The sequence below is a fragment of the Copadichromis virginalis genome, linkage group LG23 (assembly GCF_057382275.1).
Source record: "Copadichromis virginalis isolate Kocher_CV1m ecotype Utaka linkage group LG23, C_Virginalis_male_GT1.1, whole genome shotgun sequence".
Taxonomy (NCBI): domain Eukaryota; kingdom Metazoa; phylum Chordata; class Actinopteri; order Cichliformes; family Cichlidae; genus Copadichromis; species Copadichromis virginalis.
The window spans coordinates 21,301,422-21,319,788 of record NC_140639.1 but is presented as its reverse complement, the minus strand read 5'-3'; the positions used below and the strand labels follow the sequence as shown (position 1 = coordinate 21,319,788).

General features: G+C 40.1%; 1 protein-coding gene across 2 annotated transcripts; it reads left to right on the top strand.

Moving 5' to 3' along the window:
• Positions 1 to 3,311: 3,311 nt before the first annotated feature.
• On the top strand, positions 3,312 to 10,323 carry LOC146680787 (ras-related protein ralB-B-like). Of its 2 annotated transcripts, none has more exons than XM_085447869.1 (5): positions 3,312 to 3,348; positions 7,208 to 7,373; positions 7,462 to 7,670; positions 9,229 to 9,403; positions 9,490 to 10,323. In XM_085447869.1, exons 2-5 carry the CDS (start codon positions 7,260 to 7,262, stop codon positions 9,595 to 9,597), a joined length of 606 nt encoding a protein of 201 aa, XP_085303995.1. In that variant the 5' UTR covers positions 3,312 to 3,348; positions 7,208 to 7,259; the 3' UTR covers positions 9,598 to 10,323. The 2 variants fall into 2 exon arrangements, with proteins under 2 accessions (XP_085303995.1, XP_085303994.1); XM_085447868.1 differs by lacking the exon at positions 3,312 to 3,348 and adding an exon at positions 3,410 to 3,690.
• Positions 10,324 to 18,367: the final 8,044 nt, after the last annotated feature.

The following is an 18,367-nucleotide window of genomic DNA, read 5'->3' as shown; positions in this document are numbered from 1 at the left end:
CATCAAGACCCAGCAAAACATAAAGTCTGGATTAAACTGTAATCTTAATAAGAGTGGCAGAAGCCTGTGTTTAATACTCTCATACTAACTTTTAAAGTTTTTCTGGTGCATAAAAGGAAATTTATAGTCTTTGCTTTTGTTTTATATCCTTTAAGATCCTTAAATCTGGCTTTTTCCAAAGGACGTTTGTTATAAGCTGAACTTGAATCAATGCTCAGCCTTCAGAAAGACAACATAACACAGATATGTATATGGTAATCAGTTTATATAACATTACCTTACAACTGGATAGAAAAATGTGACCCAAAGTATGGAAATACCACCATTTCAGTTGTACCATATGTTGTAGCTATAATATAAAGCCTGGATTACCTTTTAATGTACATCAAAGCTTTTCTTTACAGCCTTCGTCCTGTAGAAACTTATTAAACGTTAATGGTCCATAAAAGTGATTTTGTAGACACTTTGTTGTTTTGTGTCCTTTAGCTTCTTTAAAACGGTTGATTTTCAAGTTGAGTCAGTGACCAGCAGGCAAAAAACAACATAAATGGAAAAATGTTGACTTACCCTGATATTTCCTCTCAGCTGTATAGAAAAAGGCTGGTTTTATTCTTCATGTGTTATTGTTTCAAACTAAGATGTGACCACATACTTTTGGAAATTCAAACAAATGTTGCCACATGTATTAAAATAAACACCTGGGGTTATTGCAAGTGGATAAACTTTGACGTAAACGCCCTGAAGCACCATGGGAGCTCAAACCACAGCGTTACATTTTCAGCCAAGCTCATTTCGATAAGCCCTAAAAGAACATTCAAATAATCGGAGAGCCTCGCTCTTTGTAGTCAAATGGAACATGATCCGCAACAGCTCGTCCTAATGACACGGCAGGAAGTCCGGACAACAACATTTGTTAGTAAAACTGAGAACCAAATGAGCTCGTCACACCCCTTTACAGCCAGCACTAGCGAGATAGGCAGAGAGGCTGGGCTCAGTGACATTTGACCTTTCAGCTGGTGATTATCACAAGGCAAAACAACCTGAAGAGCAGACACAATCTGCTTTTCCCTTTTTATCCTCACAGTTAATGACCACATGAATCATAATTTCTAATTAATACGAACTCTTAAATGTATTCTATTTTATATATCCTAAATATGATAAAATAAAAGGTTAAAAACAGGTTTTACTTAACTTTGGAGCTCCATATAGCACCAGTTCAATAAAGGTTGCCACTTTAGTCATTGATCTCCGCTCCTCCTTGTCATGCGTGAGGAAAGTAATGAAATGGCGCCATCTTTGTTCCAAACACTGAAACTACATCATGTATAAAATCTTTCAATAATTCTATAGTTTTGCACCCCAAGAAAATGTTCATGCTTTCCAGGTAAGTAAATGTATGATTTTGAAATTTTGCAGCAGAAACCTAAAAATTGGGATCTATCCAAGTGAAAAGGGGACAAAAGTTAAACAGTTAACATAAAATTGATGAGGCTGTGAAGGAAATTATTCTCTTTGTTCACAGACTGATTGAAAATTTGCTCCACTGAAAGTCAAAGATCTCCTCATTGTGCTTTTGGTTCTTCTAAAGTCGCCAAACTTACCAGACTTTAGACTGAAGCCCAGTTTGACATGTGAAAATCAAACATTGGCCAAACCTCAGATCATCACACAGGAGAAAATCTAGCTGTTTCCTTTGTTTTCATTTTGCTTTTCTAATTGTTTGTCTGCAGCTTTACTTTCCAAACGGAGTCTAACTCAGCTGTTACTGTCTGAAGATGGAGCACCCTGGACAGGTCTCCAAGCTAATCCAAGAAACAAAGAAATTTTTTAGAGAAAAAATGTGTTTCAATAATCCTTCCAAAGTACTTTGTCCTACAGAGTCTCATAAGAATTAAACCAACCGCATTCTGCTTTGGTCCTGAAGATTGATGGGTGATCATTTGGCTCAGCCTATAAAACTGCATCTGATCCTATAAGTTCATGCTGCAGCATTAAATCATATAAAAGTTTTAAAGAGGTGACTTTTAAAACGTTATATTCCTGTTGGTTTTATTTTGTAACATATTGTTAGAATTAAGATTTACATTTTTTGGCCTCATAGTGTAGTGATTCAGTGCCGGGAGGAGACATAAATCCGCTGGAAGGGGCTGAAACAGGAAGACCATCCGACATAAAACCTATTTCGGCCCTTGTGAATCAGGGAGCAGCTGAAAGTAGCTTTCTACTTACAATAATTGATCATTGCAGTACCTTCACAGTCCAGCAGACGGTCATGGCACACACTAGGAGAAATTCAGAAACTGAACTTTTTTTACTTTAAACCGGGATCACTGATTTTAAATCTGTGTTCCTGTTTTGCTGTTTTTCCTCTGCAGAAGACGTCTGATGGTATCATAAGCATAAACTAAAATCCTGAAGCAAAGCAGGCCACAGTCCTCTTAGTTTACAGAATAGTCAGAATTGTTAGTCCTGTCTGGGCTGCTCATTGTTCTTCTTTTTTTGGTTTAGAAACAAACTCAACACTGCTGTAAAGACCTTCACATCAGTTTGTCTGGGGGTGTTGGGAGACTGATATTTAAGAACCGATTCATTCTTTCCCTTTTTTTTTTTTTTTTTTTTTTTTTGAAAAATATAAAATATAAAGTCATCAGAGGTGAAGGGAACTGAAAGAAAGCAGCTTCTTTTCATGAGTTATGGACATCATGGTCCCAAAAGAAAAAAGTGTGAGGTTATCCAGCTTCATAATTACTAGATTATTTTTATTTATTTATTTTTCTATTTTTAAAATTATTCTAATTTCATCATTTGTTCCCCTCCTGTATGGATCACAGTTACTTCACTGCAGTGATCTAAGAAGGGAACAAAACAGTCATCATATTTATTTGCCTTTTTAAATTTCTGTTTCCCATCTATTCAAGTTCAAAGGTCACAAATTTTAGTCAGCTGTATGTAGAACAAAATTAATGAAATTTAAAGAAAAAATAAAGATAAAAATGTAAAGTAGCTCAAATGCAAAGACGTAAATCACAAAAAAAGACTGAAAAAAGTTAAATATGATATATGACATTTAAGTAATAACAAACACAAAAACTAAATAATAAAAGGATCTAAAGCAGATTTATGGAAGAGCTTTAATTTAATTCCCATATTTAGCGCTTCAAAATTTGTATGTAAAAATAAATCAGAGTAAAACACCTATATATATATATAGTAGTAAATAAAGTGAAGTGTCAAAGTGGCCTATAAAAATATTACTGAATGAATATTTGTTTTCTTTCAGTAACAATAAAGACAGGGAATTCCGTGACGTCACATCCTGTAGAGGACAAGACGGTAAAGGTAAAGGTAGGAGGTGTCACTCTGTGTCTGTTTCCGGGTTTCTCTGCTAGAAATAACAGGGCCAGACATTTTGTGGACTTTATTTAAATCGTATAACCTTCAAAGATGCTTAATAACATGTGTTGGTGTTTGTTTAGCGGGTAAAGTGGTACATCAGTCGCCCTGGTAACATTTGCGCGTGCGCTGAGCGGCCGCCTGCGATTAGCTGAAAGAGTGGGTCGTCCTCGCGAACACAGACGATCTTCGCCGAGTCCGTGTACAAGGTGGGGCGCACAGTCTGCTGGAGAACTTGTAAAAGTTGTGCGTGAAGCGGATTTCTGAGTGAACGGCAGGAAAACACCTCAGCAGGTGAGTGAGTGGAGTCCGACCGTGCTGTTCACCCCGGCACGGTCCGCCTCTGCCTCGCGGGCAGCGTTTTAACGGCGGATTCTCGCTCAGTTTCCCCCTGTGGAGGAACAGAAATCGTTATCTGTCGCTGCTTTACGGGCAGCTTTGAGTGGCAGCGCGACCGACCAATGACAACAGGCCTGTCCGCGCCCGAGGCCAATCAGAGATGACGTTTGAGGGACGGGGGCAGAAACCGGGAAGAGCAGTGTCTGTTTAGTGTCTTGTTGAGACTCGTTTCCAGCTGTTTAGGACAGAGAGGAAGCTGAAGTTGAGTGTTGATAGGAGCACATATAGTTCCTCTTTGAGCTCAGCCAGCCGTGTTATTAATCTATGGCTAATTTCGGAGCTTATTTACAGCTCCAGCTTATCTCTGCCCGCATGTCGAGCAACTGGAAAGGTCACTGACGAGAGGGTTTTTCCACATACCTCCCATACTTATCACTCATGCAGGGTGTACAGACCTGTATCACTCACACCTGAAGCTAACGACCCTTTTCCACGGCAGGAACTTTCCCCATGAGCTTCTAAGGAACTGGCCCTGCTCTCCTCCTAGTACTTTCCAGCAGTGCAGACACTTTCAGGGCTGGATTTTTACCCCTCAGTGTGCTTAAGGGGGCTCTACTTTCTGTCTGATGTTAGAGCTGATGTAACGTTGTCAGTGATTACAAATGTTGATCACTTATTTGTCCAATCCTGAATCAGAAACTTGGATCGCATATCGGTGACAATCAGTCGATCTGTTGAGTTCAGTTCTGCAATTTTTCTGTGTTTACAACACCACAAAGCTATCACAGTGTGAAGCACGCTAACAGCAGAGACTTTGTAAGAACTAGAGCTTTGTATAGGGGTGTCAAACATCAGGCACTGAGGGCTAGAATCGGCCTGGCAAAGGCTCTAATCGGCCCCACTGAACAGCTTTTGGAACAAGTGAAGAAGGGCATAAATGTTGGACTTGTACCTGTATTTTCACAGGTTTTACAGCTTTTCCCGCTGATAAAGACCTCCTTGTAGCCATTCATGTGCCACCAGAGTAAATAAGTTACAAATAAGCAGTTAAATGTCAGAATTTCAGATTTATTACAACACTTCTTTATGTAGAAAAACTGAGACATGTTGATGAAATTGCACTTCTTGTTTCTTACATTAAGATATCTCTGGGATTACATGTGTGCTTCAGCTTATTTAAACTGACAAAAAAGGCGAGTTTCACTGAGCTGGCACACTTAAGGGCTACTGTAAAAATGAGTTTGAGATTCCTGGTCTAGTAGAACGTTTGTTCGATGTTAAGCCACGTCTACTCAAGCCGCTACCAGTAAAGGCGAAGGAGACCACTGATTGCCTTGTGAGAAGCCTGAAATATCATCTAGCGACATGAGGGCTGAACGATTTTTATTTTTTATTTCTTAAAACTAACCCATGAGTATGTTGTTTTTGGCTATATGCCGAAAACAACATACTCCCCTTCAAAGCGAAGCACAATGTTGCTTTTTGTGTGAATGGAACTTAACAAACACTGTAAATAACGGCAGTGAAGACTCTCACACTGAGCTGGAATCAGCCAGGGGACAGTAAATGAGGCAAATACATCTTTACATTGTCAGTAACCTACAGTTGATATTCACAGCCAAGTTAACTCCATCCAATTGCAAGTGGAAAAAGTCTGATTGGTGAGTTCATAATCAAAACGCAGGGGAGCGAAGACGAGGACCTCGATGTTCAAAATGTCTGTGAAAACTGTAGCACGAACAAACCAGGAGATTTTTCTTATTGAGGAGTTCTTGAAACGTCTTCATTGCTACCAAACCATATCGTCTTTGTGTCAGGGCCGCGAACGTAAACTGAAGCACAAGAGGAACGCAGCAAGGCCAATATCTCTCAGAAAGATAAATATGTGATTATCTCAATCAGCTGAAGAATGGAAAGCATCCTGTTGTTTCCTCTGTCTGCTCATTTGTTTGGCACCTGAAAAAAATCTCGTTACTCACAGTAAGGTTCTTATTTTTAGAAGAACCTTTGTTAGGAGACGTAGCTCCATAATCACAAGCAGCTAAATGACAAAATATTCAAATATTACCGCCCCGCCACACCAAATCTGTAGTCTTCACTAAATTAGGTGCAAATGCAGCTTCAGCTCACATAGTGATCGAAGTACGTTTATCACATATGTGTCTAAGCATACACAGAAGCACCCAGACTTTAATTTTCAAAATAAAAGCATTAACCTCTTTATAAAACCAACAGAGCATAAGCATATGCATGTACATGTAAAGCCTTCAAACTGCTGACTTAAACCACAGACTGTCCGTCTCTGAGGATATGAAACAGAAAAACGGCGTCACTCTGTACCAGTTTCTTTGGATCTCAGAGGAAAGCATAAAAACTCAGCTGTGTGTTTGAATTTTTCTGAATCCTCTAGAGCAGAGGCGGCAAATTAACCATAGATCCTGGTCCACAAACAGCCCAATTTGACCTAAAGTGGGCTAGACCAGTGAAACCACTGCGTAACAACCTGCATTTAAAGGGAAAACCTTAAAACGTAAATGTATAATAACAGTACAGTCTGCAGGTCACAGTGGAGAAGCCTTAAACGTTCACATGTAGAGCAGGACTGTAATTAAAGCAATAATGCTTCATTTTTGCCATTTTTGACTTTACGCATTTCATTAATTCCCCATCCTTAATAGGTTGAAATCACAACTTCAGTGATTAATTTCTTTATTTTTTTATCTGAATTTTATTTGAAGATTCCAGGAAATCCCCTTTATTAAAAATATACTTTTCTTTTGACTTTTTGCCAATGCTTTCCTGATAAATCATGATCCCAATATTTGCCAAAATAATTATTCAAGCAGCGTGTCCAGGTCTTAGAAATAGCAGGTTCCTGGTAGTCTTAGGCATTTGTGCTGAAGAGAACTTGGCTTCTTTGTTTTTAAGGTTCTTGAACATGGTTTTCATCTCATTGAGAGGTTTCATCTGCTCTAAAAGCTGATTGGTAGTTCCAGGTGTTCACCCTACAGTGGAGTCACAGGTTGTCCTATGAGTTGTTGACCCATCCTGTTGTCATCATATGAGTTGCTAAGGAGTGAGTGGTAGTTGAATCACCTGGTAAGGAATCTCAAGACTGCGTCACACCTTAATTATACTTCTGCATTGAACCTATGTAGATTCTGTGACGCTGCCTGCGCAAGTGACCAACATCATCATTGCATTTATATCTGTGTCAGCGTGTAGTTGCATATCTAGGAAGGTGCACATCATATAGTGGCTTATAGTGTCGTGGTTAACAAGTTTGCCTGACACATGAGAGATCCCCAATTCAAGTTCAGGAGGAGACGCAAAGCGCTGTGACGGTTGTGTCAGGAAGGGCATCCAGCATAAAAATCTGTGCCAAACCAAACGTGGGTTTTTTTGTAAGTCCCAAAATGAATGTGTGAGTCTTTTCATGTCCTTTCCTGCTGACCTCTGCTGGTCTCTACAGGTCGTCAGAACTCGAGAGCAGAGCTGTGAGCCACCTGACCTAGACCAGAGTCATGGCCTCTGGTAAGAACAAAAACCAGAGCTCTCTGGTTCTCCACAAGGTGATCATGGTGGGCAGCGGCGGTGTAGGGAAGTCAGCCCTAACCCTGCAGTTCATGTATGACGAGGTGAGACTCGAGAACTACCTTTTCCATCAGCCCTTCCCTCTGTGCTGTTTCTTCTCCCCAGTCACGTGACCCTTGTTTTTGCTCGCAGTTCGTGGAGGACTACGAGCCCACCAAAGCCGACAGCTACAGGAAGAAGGTGGTGCTGGACGGCGAGGACGTGCAGATTGACATTTTGGACACGGCGGGTCAAGAAGACTACGCAGCCATCAGGGATAACTATTTCCGCAGTGGCGAGGGCTTCCTGCTCGTCTTCTCCATCACAGAGCACGAGTCATTCACAGCAACGTCGGAGTTCAGGTCAGTGTCTGAGTCTTCTTAACAAGCAGAGGTACATTTTAATCGACTTATGTGGAGTAAAATCTCCACAGTAATATACAACCAGGCAGTGAAAATGACTGTGTTTAAAACATTTTTAAAAATTCAGCCCTGGGGAAAAAAAAATCACATTTACATGTTGACACGAAAACTGAGCTGTTAAACTCAAAAGAACCACACACAGGTCGCTTTTAAGTCAACAGATTCCTCCCATTCCTTCCCATAAAGGCTGGACTTTAGATCAAGCGCAGCACACAGCTAGCAGCTACAGTAAAGAACTGCTGACAGCTTTCAGTAAAAACTAGAAAGGCAAACTTTAAGTCGTGATCCAAGTTTAAACAGGTGAGTCATAAAAAAGAGGAAATCACTGCTGTACAGCTGTTGTGACGGAAAATTAGAGAACAAAAAGTGTTTGCTTGCTCTTTTTTTTTTTGGAGAGTGCTGTAAACATGTTTATTTCTGTTGTAAATTCAGACATTTTAACGAGGGAATCTGTGGAGATCAGTGTTGGTCAAGTTACTTGAAAAAAAATAACTAGTTACTAATTACTTATTACGTCTCCAAAACAGTAACTGATTACTTATTTTCAAAAGTAATGAGTTACTTAGTTACTTTTCATACACAACCTGAATACGTAATAAAGCAACAGACCTTTCAGCCCAATTCTACTTTTTCTGCATAATCTATCATATAAAATGTAATCAAATGAAAAAGCCTCTCTTTAAAACTTCTTTTAATCTTTTAACTTTATACACATTGCTTCAAGCAAAAATTAAATTATGTGCAACTGTGTTTGACTTTTAAATGTTAAACATTTGTTTAACATTTAAAACCATTTTCTGCATATTCCAGCATATAAAATAAAATAATGTTTTGTTTTTACACTCTTTCAAATAGATGCATGTAAAACACAGCAAAAGATAAATAAAATGAAAGATTCAGCGATACTAAGCCCCGTCGCTCTTAAATCTATTGTCACCTGTTTAGCAGGAGTGGGGAGGGTGGAGTGTTGCCTGGTGCCGCAGCGGTCATGACAGCAGGGGGATCTTGGGGTTTGTGATTTTCACATTCCCGTGGCGGCTTGCTACATGCTTGCTCAGATTTGAAGTTTGATTTTTCACTGCCATGGGCGTTGCACGCGCTTACGTCATTGTCATGAGACACTCTCACAAACAAAATCACAACAGTTTAGTAACGCAGTAACGCAGCATGCTTACAGGAAAGTAACAGTAATCTAATTACTTTTTGCAATAGTAAGCTTTTACATTACTCGTTACTTGAAAAAAGTAATTAGATTAAGTAACGTGTTACTTGTAGTGCGTTACTGCACATCTGTAGTGGAGATTGACTCACTGTTGGACCCAGCCTCTTGTTGACATTCTAAGAACTGCAGCTTCATTTTCTACCACTGATAAAATGAGAATATTTACTTTAACAGACTAATGAGGGCATCAATGTTTAATAGTCTTGTCTCAAAGAAACTTTGAGGACCATTAATGTAGAGTGACCTGTACTTTGAAAATCTCTCTTGTATTTTCAGGGAGCAGATCCTGCGGGTGAAAGAAGAGGAGGCCATCCCTCTCCTTCTGGTGGGGAACAAGTCAGATCTGGAGGATCGGCGGCAGGTTTCTGCTGAAGAGGCCACGGCAAAGGCAAGCGAGTGGGGCGTCCAATACGTGGAGACCTCAGCCAAGACGAGAGCCAATGTGGACAAGGTAGAGAACAAAAGAAACAAAACAAAGAGCTCTGACCTTTGAGACAAGGCTCTGACCAACAGTTAATCCATGTAATCTGTCTGCAGGTGTTCTTTGACCTCATGAGGGAGGTCCGCAAGAAGAAAATGTCTGAGAGTAAAGACAAAAATTGGCCGAGTGGCAAGAAGAAGAAGAAGCACTGCTGCGTACTCTGAGCTCAGCGGCAACGCGACCGTGTGCCAAAAACCAAAGAAAAGGAAAACTTCTCTGAGAGAGACTGAAGCAGCTTCAGATGAGCAGCTGCAAATGCACTCGATACGTTCACTCCTCACTTGCCAAACACAGAGCACAACACTCTTGTTTCTCTTCTTCTTTGGCGTCTGCTTGTTCTCCACATGATACTACTCACTCTTTGTGCACAGCTGTGAATGGCCCAAAGTATGTGGACACGTCTGCTATATGTCTGGTATTAACGTGCTGCTCATGTCAGCATCTGAGGGCTGTGGGGCAGATTGAAATCGTGCTTTATCTACACAACAATCAGATTACTTTAACTCTCCTCACTGCCAGCTGTGTCCACAAACATATGGCACATGTAGAAGACCACAAGTTTTTTTTTTTTTTTTTTTTTCAATAACAGAAGCAGGTCCGTCAATTGTTTGTAAAACTGGAGTTCACAGGAAGCACACAGTCTTTTTATGTGGAGAACAAACAGGTTCGTACACTTCAGAGTGTTTTTCTTTCTCTCAAATCTGAATTTTGTTACTTAAACTGGTGTCTGTGCTCCCACTTGTTTTAAAACCTAATTTTTCTCGTTATTTAGCTCTTTTGTATGTCTGTTTTCAGTATTACAGTATCAGACATTCCTCATATCTGATTATACCACTTCCAGACACTCCTTTTGTAATAAGCTTTCACTTCCTTTATGAATAAAGTCATAATTTATAATCAAAGTTTCAAAGGGAATCAGCCCTTTAAATCTTTGCATCATCTGCATATACTCTAATTAATTACACATTTAGCTCAATTAAAGCTGGAATGTGTTTGTTGCTGTCGGCTTGTAGATAAACTCTTCTTAATGTGATAATAAAATGAATAATCAAATTTACAGTGTTTGCTTTATTAAAAAAGAGATTAGCATAATCACAGCTCCACATCTAGCACACTGTCATCTGTCAAAAGTCACTGATACTTAGTTTTCAGTCTGTTTCTGTCCAAAATGAAAGCAGAAGTGTACAACTTTGTTTGTTTTTTAAAGAAATGGTTCAGTCAGAATAGAGAATAAATAGAAACGTTGTCATCTTAATCAGCTAGACCTCCTAAATCATCTTTTTCATGGATACCTTGATGTTAAACTTTATTGTAACACCGGGCAGAATGACCACATCGATCATTTCATTCGAGCTGAATGAGTCCGGACAGGTTTTGCCTCTCGTTTTGTTTGTTTGATTTTGGAAACTGAAGGATCATTTGGACCTGAAAACACAAGAGACAAGCTGTGATGTTGAGTTTTTAAGATAATCTAGGCAGTGTGTGGTTAATGTGATCAAGGCTGAAGCAGTGACACCCAACTGTTGGTAACAGTGAGTGCAGTGAAAGAAGAGGAAGACATGACGGAGAAAGGTTGCACGGCCCTCACTACTGACTTTTACATTCTCCATAATGTTCTGAAGTGCTTGAGTTGAGGGAAACTGAACTGTGACCGTGTAAAATGAATGTATAAACAGAATGAAAGGATCTAGAAAGCTCACAAACCCATATGTTGTTCACATTAGAACAAAGAAAACAAATCGAATGTTTAGACACACTTTGGACTGAAGAGGATAGCATCATTAGGCTTGTTATTAACGCCTAGTTCAAAGCCTACATCTCTCTATGAAGGTGCATCAGTGCTTATGGAACTGGCAGGTTGCACATCTGGAAAGGCACCATCAATGCTGAAAGGTGTGCATCTATGCGCACCGTATACAGGGAGTGGAGAATTATTAGGCAAATGAGTATTTTGTCCACATCATCCTCTTCATGCATGTTGTCTTACTCCAAGCTGTATAGGCTCGAAAGCCTACTACCAGTTAAGCATATTAGGTGATGTGCATCTCTGTAATGAGAAGGGGTGTGGTCTAATGACATCAACACCCTATATCAGGTGTGCATAATTATTAGGCAACGTCCTTCCCTTTGGCAAAATGGGTTAAAAGAAGGACTTGACAGGCTCAGAAAAGTCAAAAATAGTGAGATATCTTGCAGAGGGATGCAGCAGTCTCAAAATTGCAAAGCTTCTGAAGCGTGATCATCGAACAATCAAGCGTTTCATTCAAAATAGTCAACAGGGTCGCAAGAAGCGGGTGGAAAAACCAAGGCGCAAAATAACTGCCCATGAACTGAGAAAAGTCAAGCGTGCAGCTGCCAAGATGCCACTTGCCACCAGTTTGGCCATATTTCAGAGCTGCAACATCACTGGAGTGCCCAAAAGCACAAGGTGTGCAATACTCAGAGACATGGCCAAGGTAAGAAAGGCTGAAAGGCGACCACCACTGAACAAGACACACAAGCTGAAACGTCAAGACTGGGCCAAGAAATATCTCAAGACTGGTTTTTCTAAGGTTTTATGGACTGATGAAATGAGAGTGAGTCTTGATGGGCCAGATGGATGGGCCCGTGGCTGGATTGGTAAAGGGCAGAGAGCTCCAGTCCGGCTCAGACGCCAGCAAGGTGGAGGTGGAGTACTGGTTTGGGCTGGTATCATCAAAGATGAGCTTGTGGGGCCTTTTCGGGTGGAGGATGGAGTCAAGCTCAACTCCCAGTCCTACTGCCAGTTTCTGGAAGACACCTTCTTCAAGCAGTGGTACAGGAAGAAGTCTGCATCCTTCAAGAAAAACATGATTTTCATGCAGGACAATGCTCCATCACACGCGTCCAAGTACTCCACAGCGTGGCTGGCAAGAAAGGGTATAAAAGAAGAAAAACTAATGACATGGCCTCCTTGTTCACCTGATCTGAACCCCATTGAGAACCTGTGGTCCATCATCAAATGTGAGATTTACAAGGAGGGAAAACAGTACACCTCTCTGAACAGTGTCTGGGAGGCTGTGGTTGCTGCTGCACGCAATGTTGACGGTGAACAGATCAAAACACTGACAGAATCCATGGATGGCAGGCTTTTGAGTGTCCTTGCAAAGAAAGGTGGTTATATTGGTCGCTGATTTGTTTTTGTTTTGTTTTTGAATGTCAGAAATGTATATTTGTGAATGTGGAGATGTTATATTGGTGTCACTGGTAAAAATTCTCACAATTCAGATGTTCTCTACAGAAAAGGGCAGAGCAGGCTGTACCTGCTGTGGAAACTCAGGTTTTTTGGAGTGGAGGGCCCACTCCTTAAGACCTTCTATGACTCTCTGGTGGCCTCAGCCATCTTTTACGGTGTGGTCTGCTGGCGCGGCAGCATCTCCGCCGGGGACAGGAAGAGACTGAACAGGCTGATCCGGAGGGCCAGCTCTGTTCTAGGATGCCCTCTGGACCCAGTGGAGGTGGTGAGTGACAGGAGAACGGTGGCTAAGCTGTCATCCCTGATGGACAACATCTCCCACCCCATGCAGGAGACTGACAGCACTGAGCAGCTCCTTCAGTGGCTGCGGCACCCACGATGTGGGACGGAGAGATTTCGCAGGTCTTTCTTCCAACTGCTGTCAGACTCCACAATATGGTCTCAGCAGATGACCACAAACATGCAGACAGACACACACATCCCATACACAATTGTAACTGCCTCACTGATGTGCAATATTACCAAGTGCAATTTTTCCTACTATAACAAAGCATTTCATTCTGTTTTGTACAGTATTTGTTCTTTTTTGTATAGTACTTTATTGTATTGTATATAGTATTTTATTCTTGTTGTATTGTATGTTTTTCTATTTTATCTTATCCTATTCTCTTACCTTTATTCTTTTTCTATTCTCTTATCTTGTCTTGAGGTGAGAGAGCCAGTTAGCTTCTGTATTTTCAATGTTCGGCCACTAGATGGCACCCTGACGTCATTTTTTGATCACCACAACAATCTGAAGCGAAAAAGAAAAAAAAACCATCATCTTCATTCTAACTGGAATCTCACGTGTTGAAAATAAAAGTGGGCAAAGGCTCAGAAATCAGCTTTAAACATCCGTTTGCTCTTAAAGTGAAAGAAAAGAAAGCAGCAACCATCTACCTCATGATATTAAAGATTTTCTGGTGATTGATTTCTGGTTTCAGGATAAAAATCGTGTTTGTTTTGTGTTGAAAGCAAATAGACATATTGTGACTGCCCAGGCATTTATTTAAAGTGCTGCCTTTAGTCACCACGTTTCTGTCCTCAAATCTTTAGCAGGTTAAAATTATAAACAATTTTGGTGATTTTCAGTCACTTTATGATCTGACTGAGCCTCGCTCAGACCTTTTAAACTCATAAGAGTCACATGCACTTAGTGCAGGCTTCTTATTTTCCCCCTTTTTTACATCTGACTGATGCATTTAGAAACAGCAGAGAACACCAGCCTCTTTGAAGAACAGTGAAGTGGACATTAATGAAGATTATTTCTCTGTAAATTCTTCAAATCATGAAATCAGAAGATGGCTCTTAAAATCCAGTGCAAATTAATTAGATATTCCTTTTAATTAAGGAAAATAAGCAATAAAATTATTTTTAAAGAATTTGTGTATTTCAATATTTTTGCTTCATTTGAGCAAAGACTACATGAAATCAGAGGATGATTCCTAATACAGAAAAGATATTCCGTTTTCAGAAGAAGGAAAAATCAGGAATAAATGTGGTTTAAATAACATTACATTTATCACATTTATTTAACTGAATTTGAACAAATAAGTTTTGTTTACATTTGTTATTAAAGATGCTTAAACCCAGATCTTTTCCCCCCTTGTCCTGACTGTTTGTTGCCTTCAGACTCTCTAGGTTGTCATTTTTACTGAGGTTATAGTTCAGAATTAAACCAACGTCTCTGTAAACTTTGGTATCAGTCTTAAATTTTTGATGGTGCTTTTGATCGAGGTTATAACATAACTGGGGGCTCGTCCGGGTTGTTTTGGACTCTCCTGGTGAGAAGTTTATTTGAGGTTCATTTGATCTCCACTGAAGCAGTTGTTTGTGTTTTTTGTGTTGTTGTTTTAGTTTATTGCGTTTGGCTATCTTGGGTGGAGGTAAACTTCAGAGTTTCACAATAAACTACAGCTCACAAGTTCAGTTTTTAAGCCTGGTACACCACTGAGGGCTGGGTAAGTGAAGTTAGTTTAATTGTTTTTAGGTGTCTTAGGTTGAGATTTGCTCAAAGTTAAACCACTGATACTGAATTTTGTTGGAAATTCTGAGAGTGGTTTGAGATCATTTGATAGTTATGGTCTTGTGGTTTCATCAGGGAGACGTTCAGCCGAACTAAAGTGGGCTTTAGTTACAGCTTTGTAGTGAGGTGGGTGTTTTTGTACCACAATCTTTCGTGTTTAGGAGAGGTTGGCGACTCCTGATGCTGCTCCTGGTCCACTTGCTGCCTGGGTGATGGCAGTAACTGTGCTTTGTGTGCGCTGAGTCACACTTGTGAAGATCATTGAATGGGCATGGTTCCACATTTTGTGGTTGGCCACTAGGACATTTGCGTCACTGAATTTTGTTGATATGGTGACTTGTTGCGGTACAGGACAATGGGTGACCACTGTTACTATTGTATGAGCCTCATGTATGTTTAGTGAAGTTTGAGACTCTTGGTTTTGCTGTGTGCCCCTCAGACATGCTCAAGCATGACCTGCTTCGGAGTCTTAGGCTTCTTTCCAGGGTTACAACATGTTGTCCCTGTTGCTCTTTCAGGTGCAGAAGAACCGTATGACTCAAGAGTGGCTTTTCCGTCATTTCTTTAGGACCCATTTCTTTATGCTCCTCTCCAACACCTACTTTACACTTGACAAAGTGTGGATCTCGTCATGTGGTCTTTTATCTTTTGCTAAGGCAGTTAAATCCTTCAAAATCAAACCAACGTTTCTTCACCTTATGTTGGGGCGTTTAAGCTGGGACGTAACACTTCTTCTGAAAATAAATAAAAGCAGGTTTAAAAGTCTCTGCTTTTAATATTTTTCGTCTTAAATGACCAAAATAAATCCAAGTTAAAGCTTAAAGTGAGGGGGTTTTTTTGTCTTTGAAGTCACAAAGAGTTGTTACAATCGTAAAACATGTTTAGATGTGTTATGATTTCAACATGTTTAGCACCGCATGAATGAAGGAATTTAGGTAAAATACGATTGTGATGAGATTTTTTACCTTTAAAGTAAACGTGTGACACCTGACAGGTGAAATCCAGCTGTCAGACCTGTTTCCTGTCGGCTCGCTGTAACAACTCAAAATCGTGGCTCGGTCTAAAAGCTGGGTACTTTGACAGCAGCGTGTCTCTAGTTTGCGTTTTGTAAAAGTGAAAGTACTTTTTGCCACCGTGGGATTGATCCTTGTTTCCTTCTTTGTGGTGTTTTTGGTTGAAGATTCATCTTAATTTAAAACTCTTTTACCTTAACTCTTAAATAACCAACAAAATGAACTTGTTGTGATGTGCAATGAGGTGAAGACAATAGCTGACAGAAGAGTTTGGATCTCTGCTCTTATCACACGCCGACTAAAGCTGCACAACAACAATGAAGGCCGAACTCGTCCAACCTGAAACTCTCCTCCTCCTCCTCATCATCATCATCATCATCATTATTAGTCACTCTGCTCCCTGACCGCTTTTGTTTTCTTTGGGGTTTATTTAACATTTGTCTTGTTGTTTCTGCTCATTTCGTGCAGCTCAGGTTGCAGATTCTGCTCCACCAGGCTTCATAAACACATCAGGAAACTTTTCAGATTATGTTAAGAAGCTTCCTCATTCAGGCTGCATACATCAAACATCGCCAAAAAAACAGAAAACCCTCAGTTTATCCTGTCGTATGCACTCTTATCATTATAAAGGGTTAATAACATGTATCTGACAGGTTAATATGACAGCTCAAAGCCACAAAACATTTAAATCTGGGTTAAGAAGGTGAAAAGTAACGAAAACCTTGATATTATCCACAGATTTGAATTAAATGAATTACTTAATTTAAGTCATTTTAAATGTAAAGAAAAAAGTTGCATAATAGAAAAAAAAAAGAATCCCTGTTTCAATAGCTCTGTCATATGTCATGCAGATTTTTTTAAAGCAATCAGAAACATCTCTGAGTCACTTACAGGGTTAGTTTAGATAGAAAGATAAGATCTAGGCAATGTTTTGGGTTAAATCTGAGCAAAAGTCATCCTTTTCTTTTTTGTTTTTCTTTGTGCTTTGTCATCATTTCTTTTTTTCCTCATGTCTTGTCTTTAAATTAAGTTAAACACAAGATAAGAACAGAAATTTTAAAGAGCATCAAACAGCCTGAGCTATAAGAGAGAGAGGTGAAATAAATCAGAGCTGTGACTGACAGGCGTCCTCGCACATGCATCGGTTTTTAATCACTTCCTTCCCCTCTGTGTGACTGAGTTTCACAGTAGCGTGTTTTTGGCTGCGGCTCAGATATGAGACACATTAAAGCGCAAAGATCCAGAAAACAAAGACACAATAGAAGCTTTGTGTGAGTCAGCGCCAGGACGAGCCGGCAGAGCTGCTTTCTGCTTTAAAACGCTGAGACTGGAGTCTGAGCTGCAGATACAGAGAAAGTCTAAACATGTAATCAATACAGATACAATTGCAGAATCTGGGCAGCTCAAAAGATTTCAAACACCGTGTGATGTAAATCCCTGTGAAATGTGACTTGGGAAGAGAATCTAATAATGAAAAGATGAAAAGATGGAATGAAAGAATGAAAAAAAAAATGCTGAAACCAGAGAAGGGAGGAGTTTGGAGTTGATAAGAGAGCTAAAACATTTTGCTGAACATGCTGTTTATATCTTAAATATGACCCGGTATGTTCGTTAGGGATATCCTCTCTGTCTATGACAATTTAAAAATAGATAAATGAATGAAATGGTTCCTCTAAAGGTTTCTAGTTACTGGGGTAGGTTCCTAAAATCAAAACATACCAAGTTCCTCTAAAGGTTTCTAGTTCCTAGCAAAAGGTCCTACAGTCCTAACATACTGTTTTCATCTAATGGTTCCTAGTTCCAGGGGTAGGTTTCTACAATCAAAACAAACCAAGTTTTGAACTTCAGAAAAAGGTACTACAGTCCAAACATACTGAGTTCCTCGAAAGGCTCCTAATTGCTGGGGTAGGTTCATATAATCAAAACAATCCAAGCTGTTCCAAAGGTTTCCAGTTTGTAGGAAAAGTTCCTGCACTTTCTTTAAGGTTCTCTGATGCCTAGGAACTATTCCAACAGTCAGAACATATCAAGTTCATCTACAGGTAACGTGGTCCTGCAGTCAAAATACATCTTTATATCAGTTCCCACTGAGTCATAATAAACATGGTGCTTGCTGTACTCAGAGGAAACAACTCTGAAAGAGGTTCTACAGGTGAGGTCCGTGTAAAGATGCAGCCCACCCCAAAATTGACTGATAACTCCTAAGTAGAGGGTAGCCAGTAATCTAGTATAGGCTTATTCAGGTTTGAGGGCTTGTTGGATTAATCAGTTAAATAACAGACAAATTAATGGCAACCGTTTCAATGCCTCATTACAAACTCAAGCTTCTTAAAGGTGAATATTGGCTGGATTTCTAAAAGTGCCAGCTTCAGGAAACAATTGTTGAACTTTTAAAGCCCCAGCTAACATTTCTGCTGCCTCAAGCCAGCCTGAGATAAAACCAGAGCCTGTCCTAATTGTCTGTGGCACTATATAGTGAGCTCACATCCATAATCCTCTTACAGTAATTCACCTACTGCTGAGCCGACACCACAGAGGCAGAGCTGTGCGGGACGGACGGTCCTCACTCCCACAGATGGTTTTCCAGCTGACTTTTTGACTGTTTCTGGACATCCAGGACCAGATCCCGAGGTCAGGCAGAG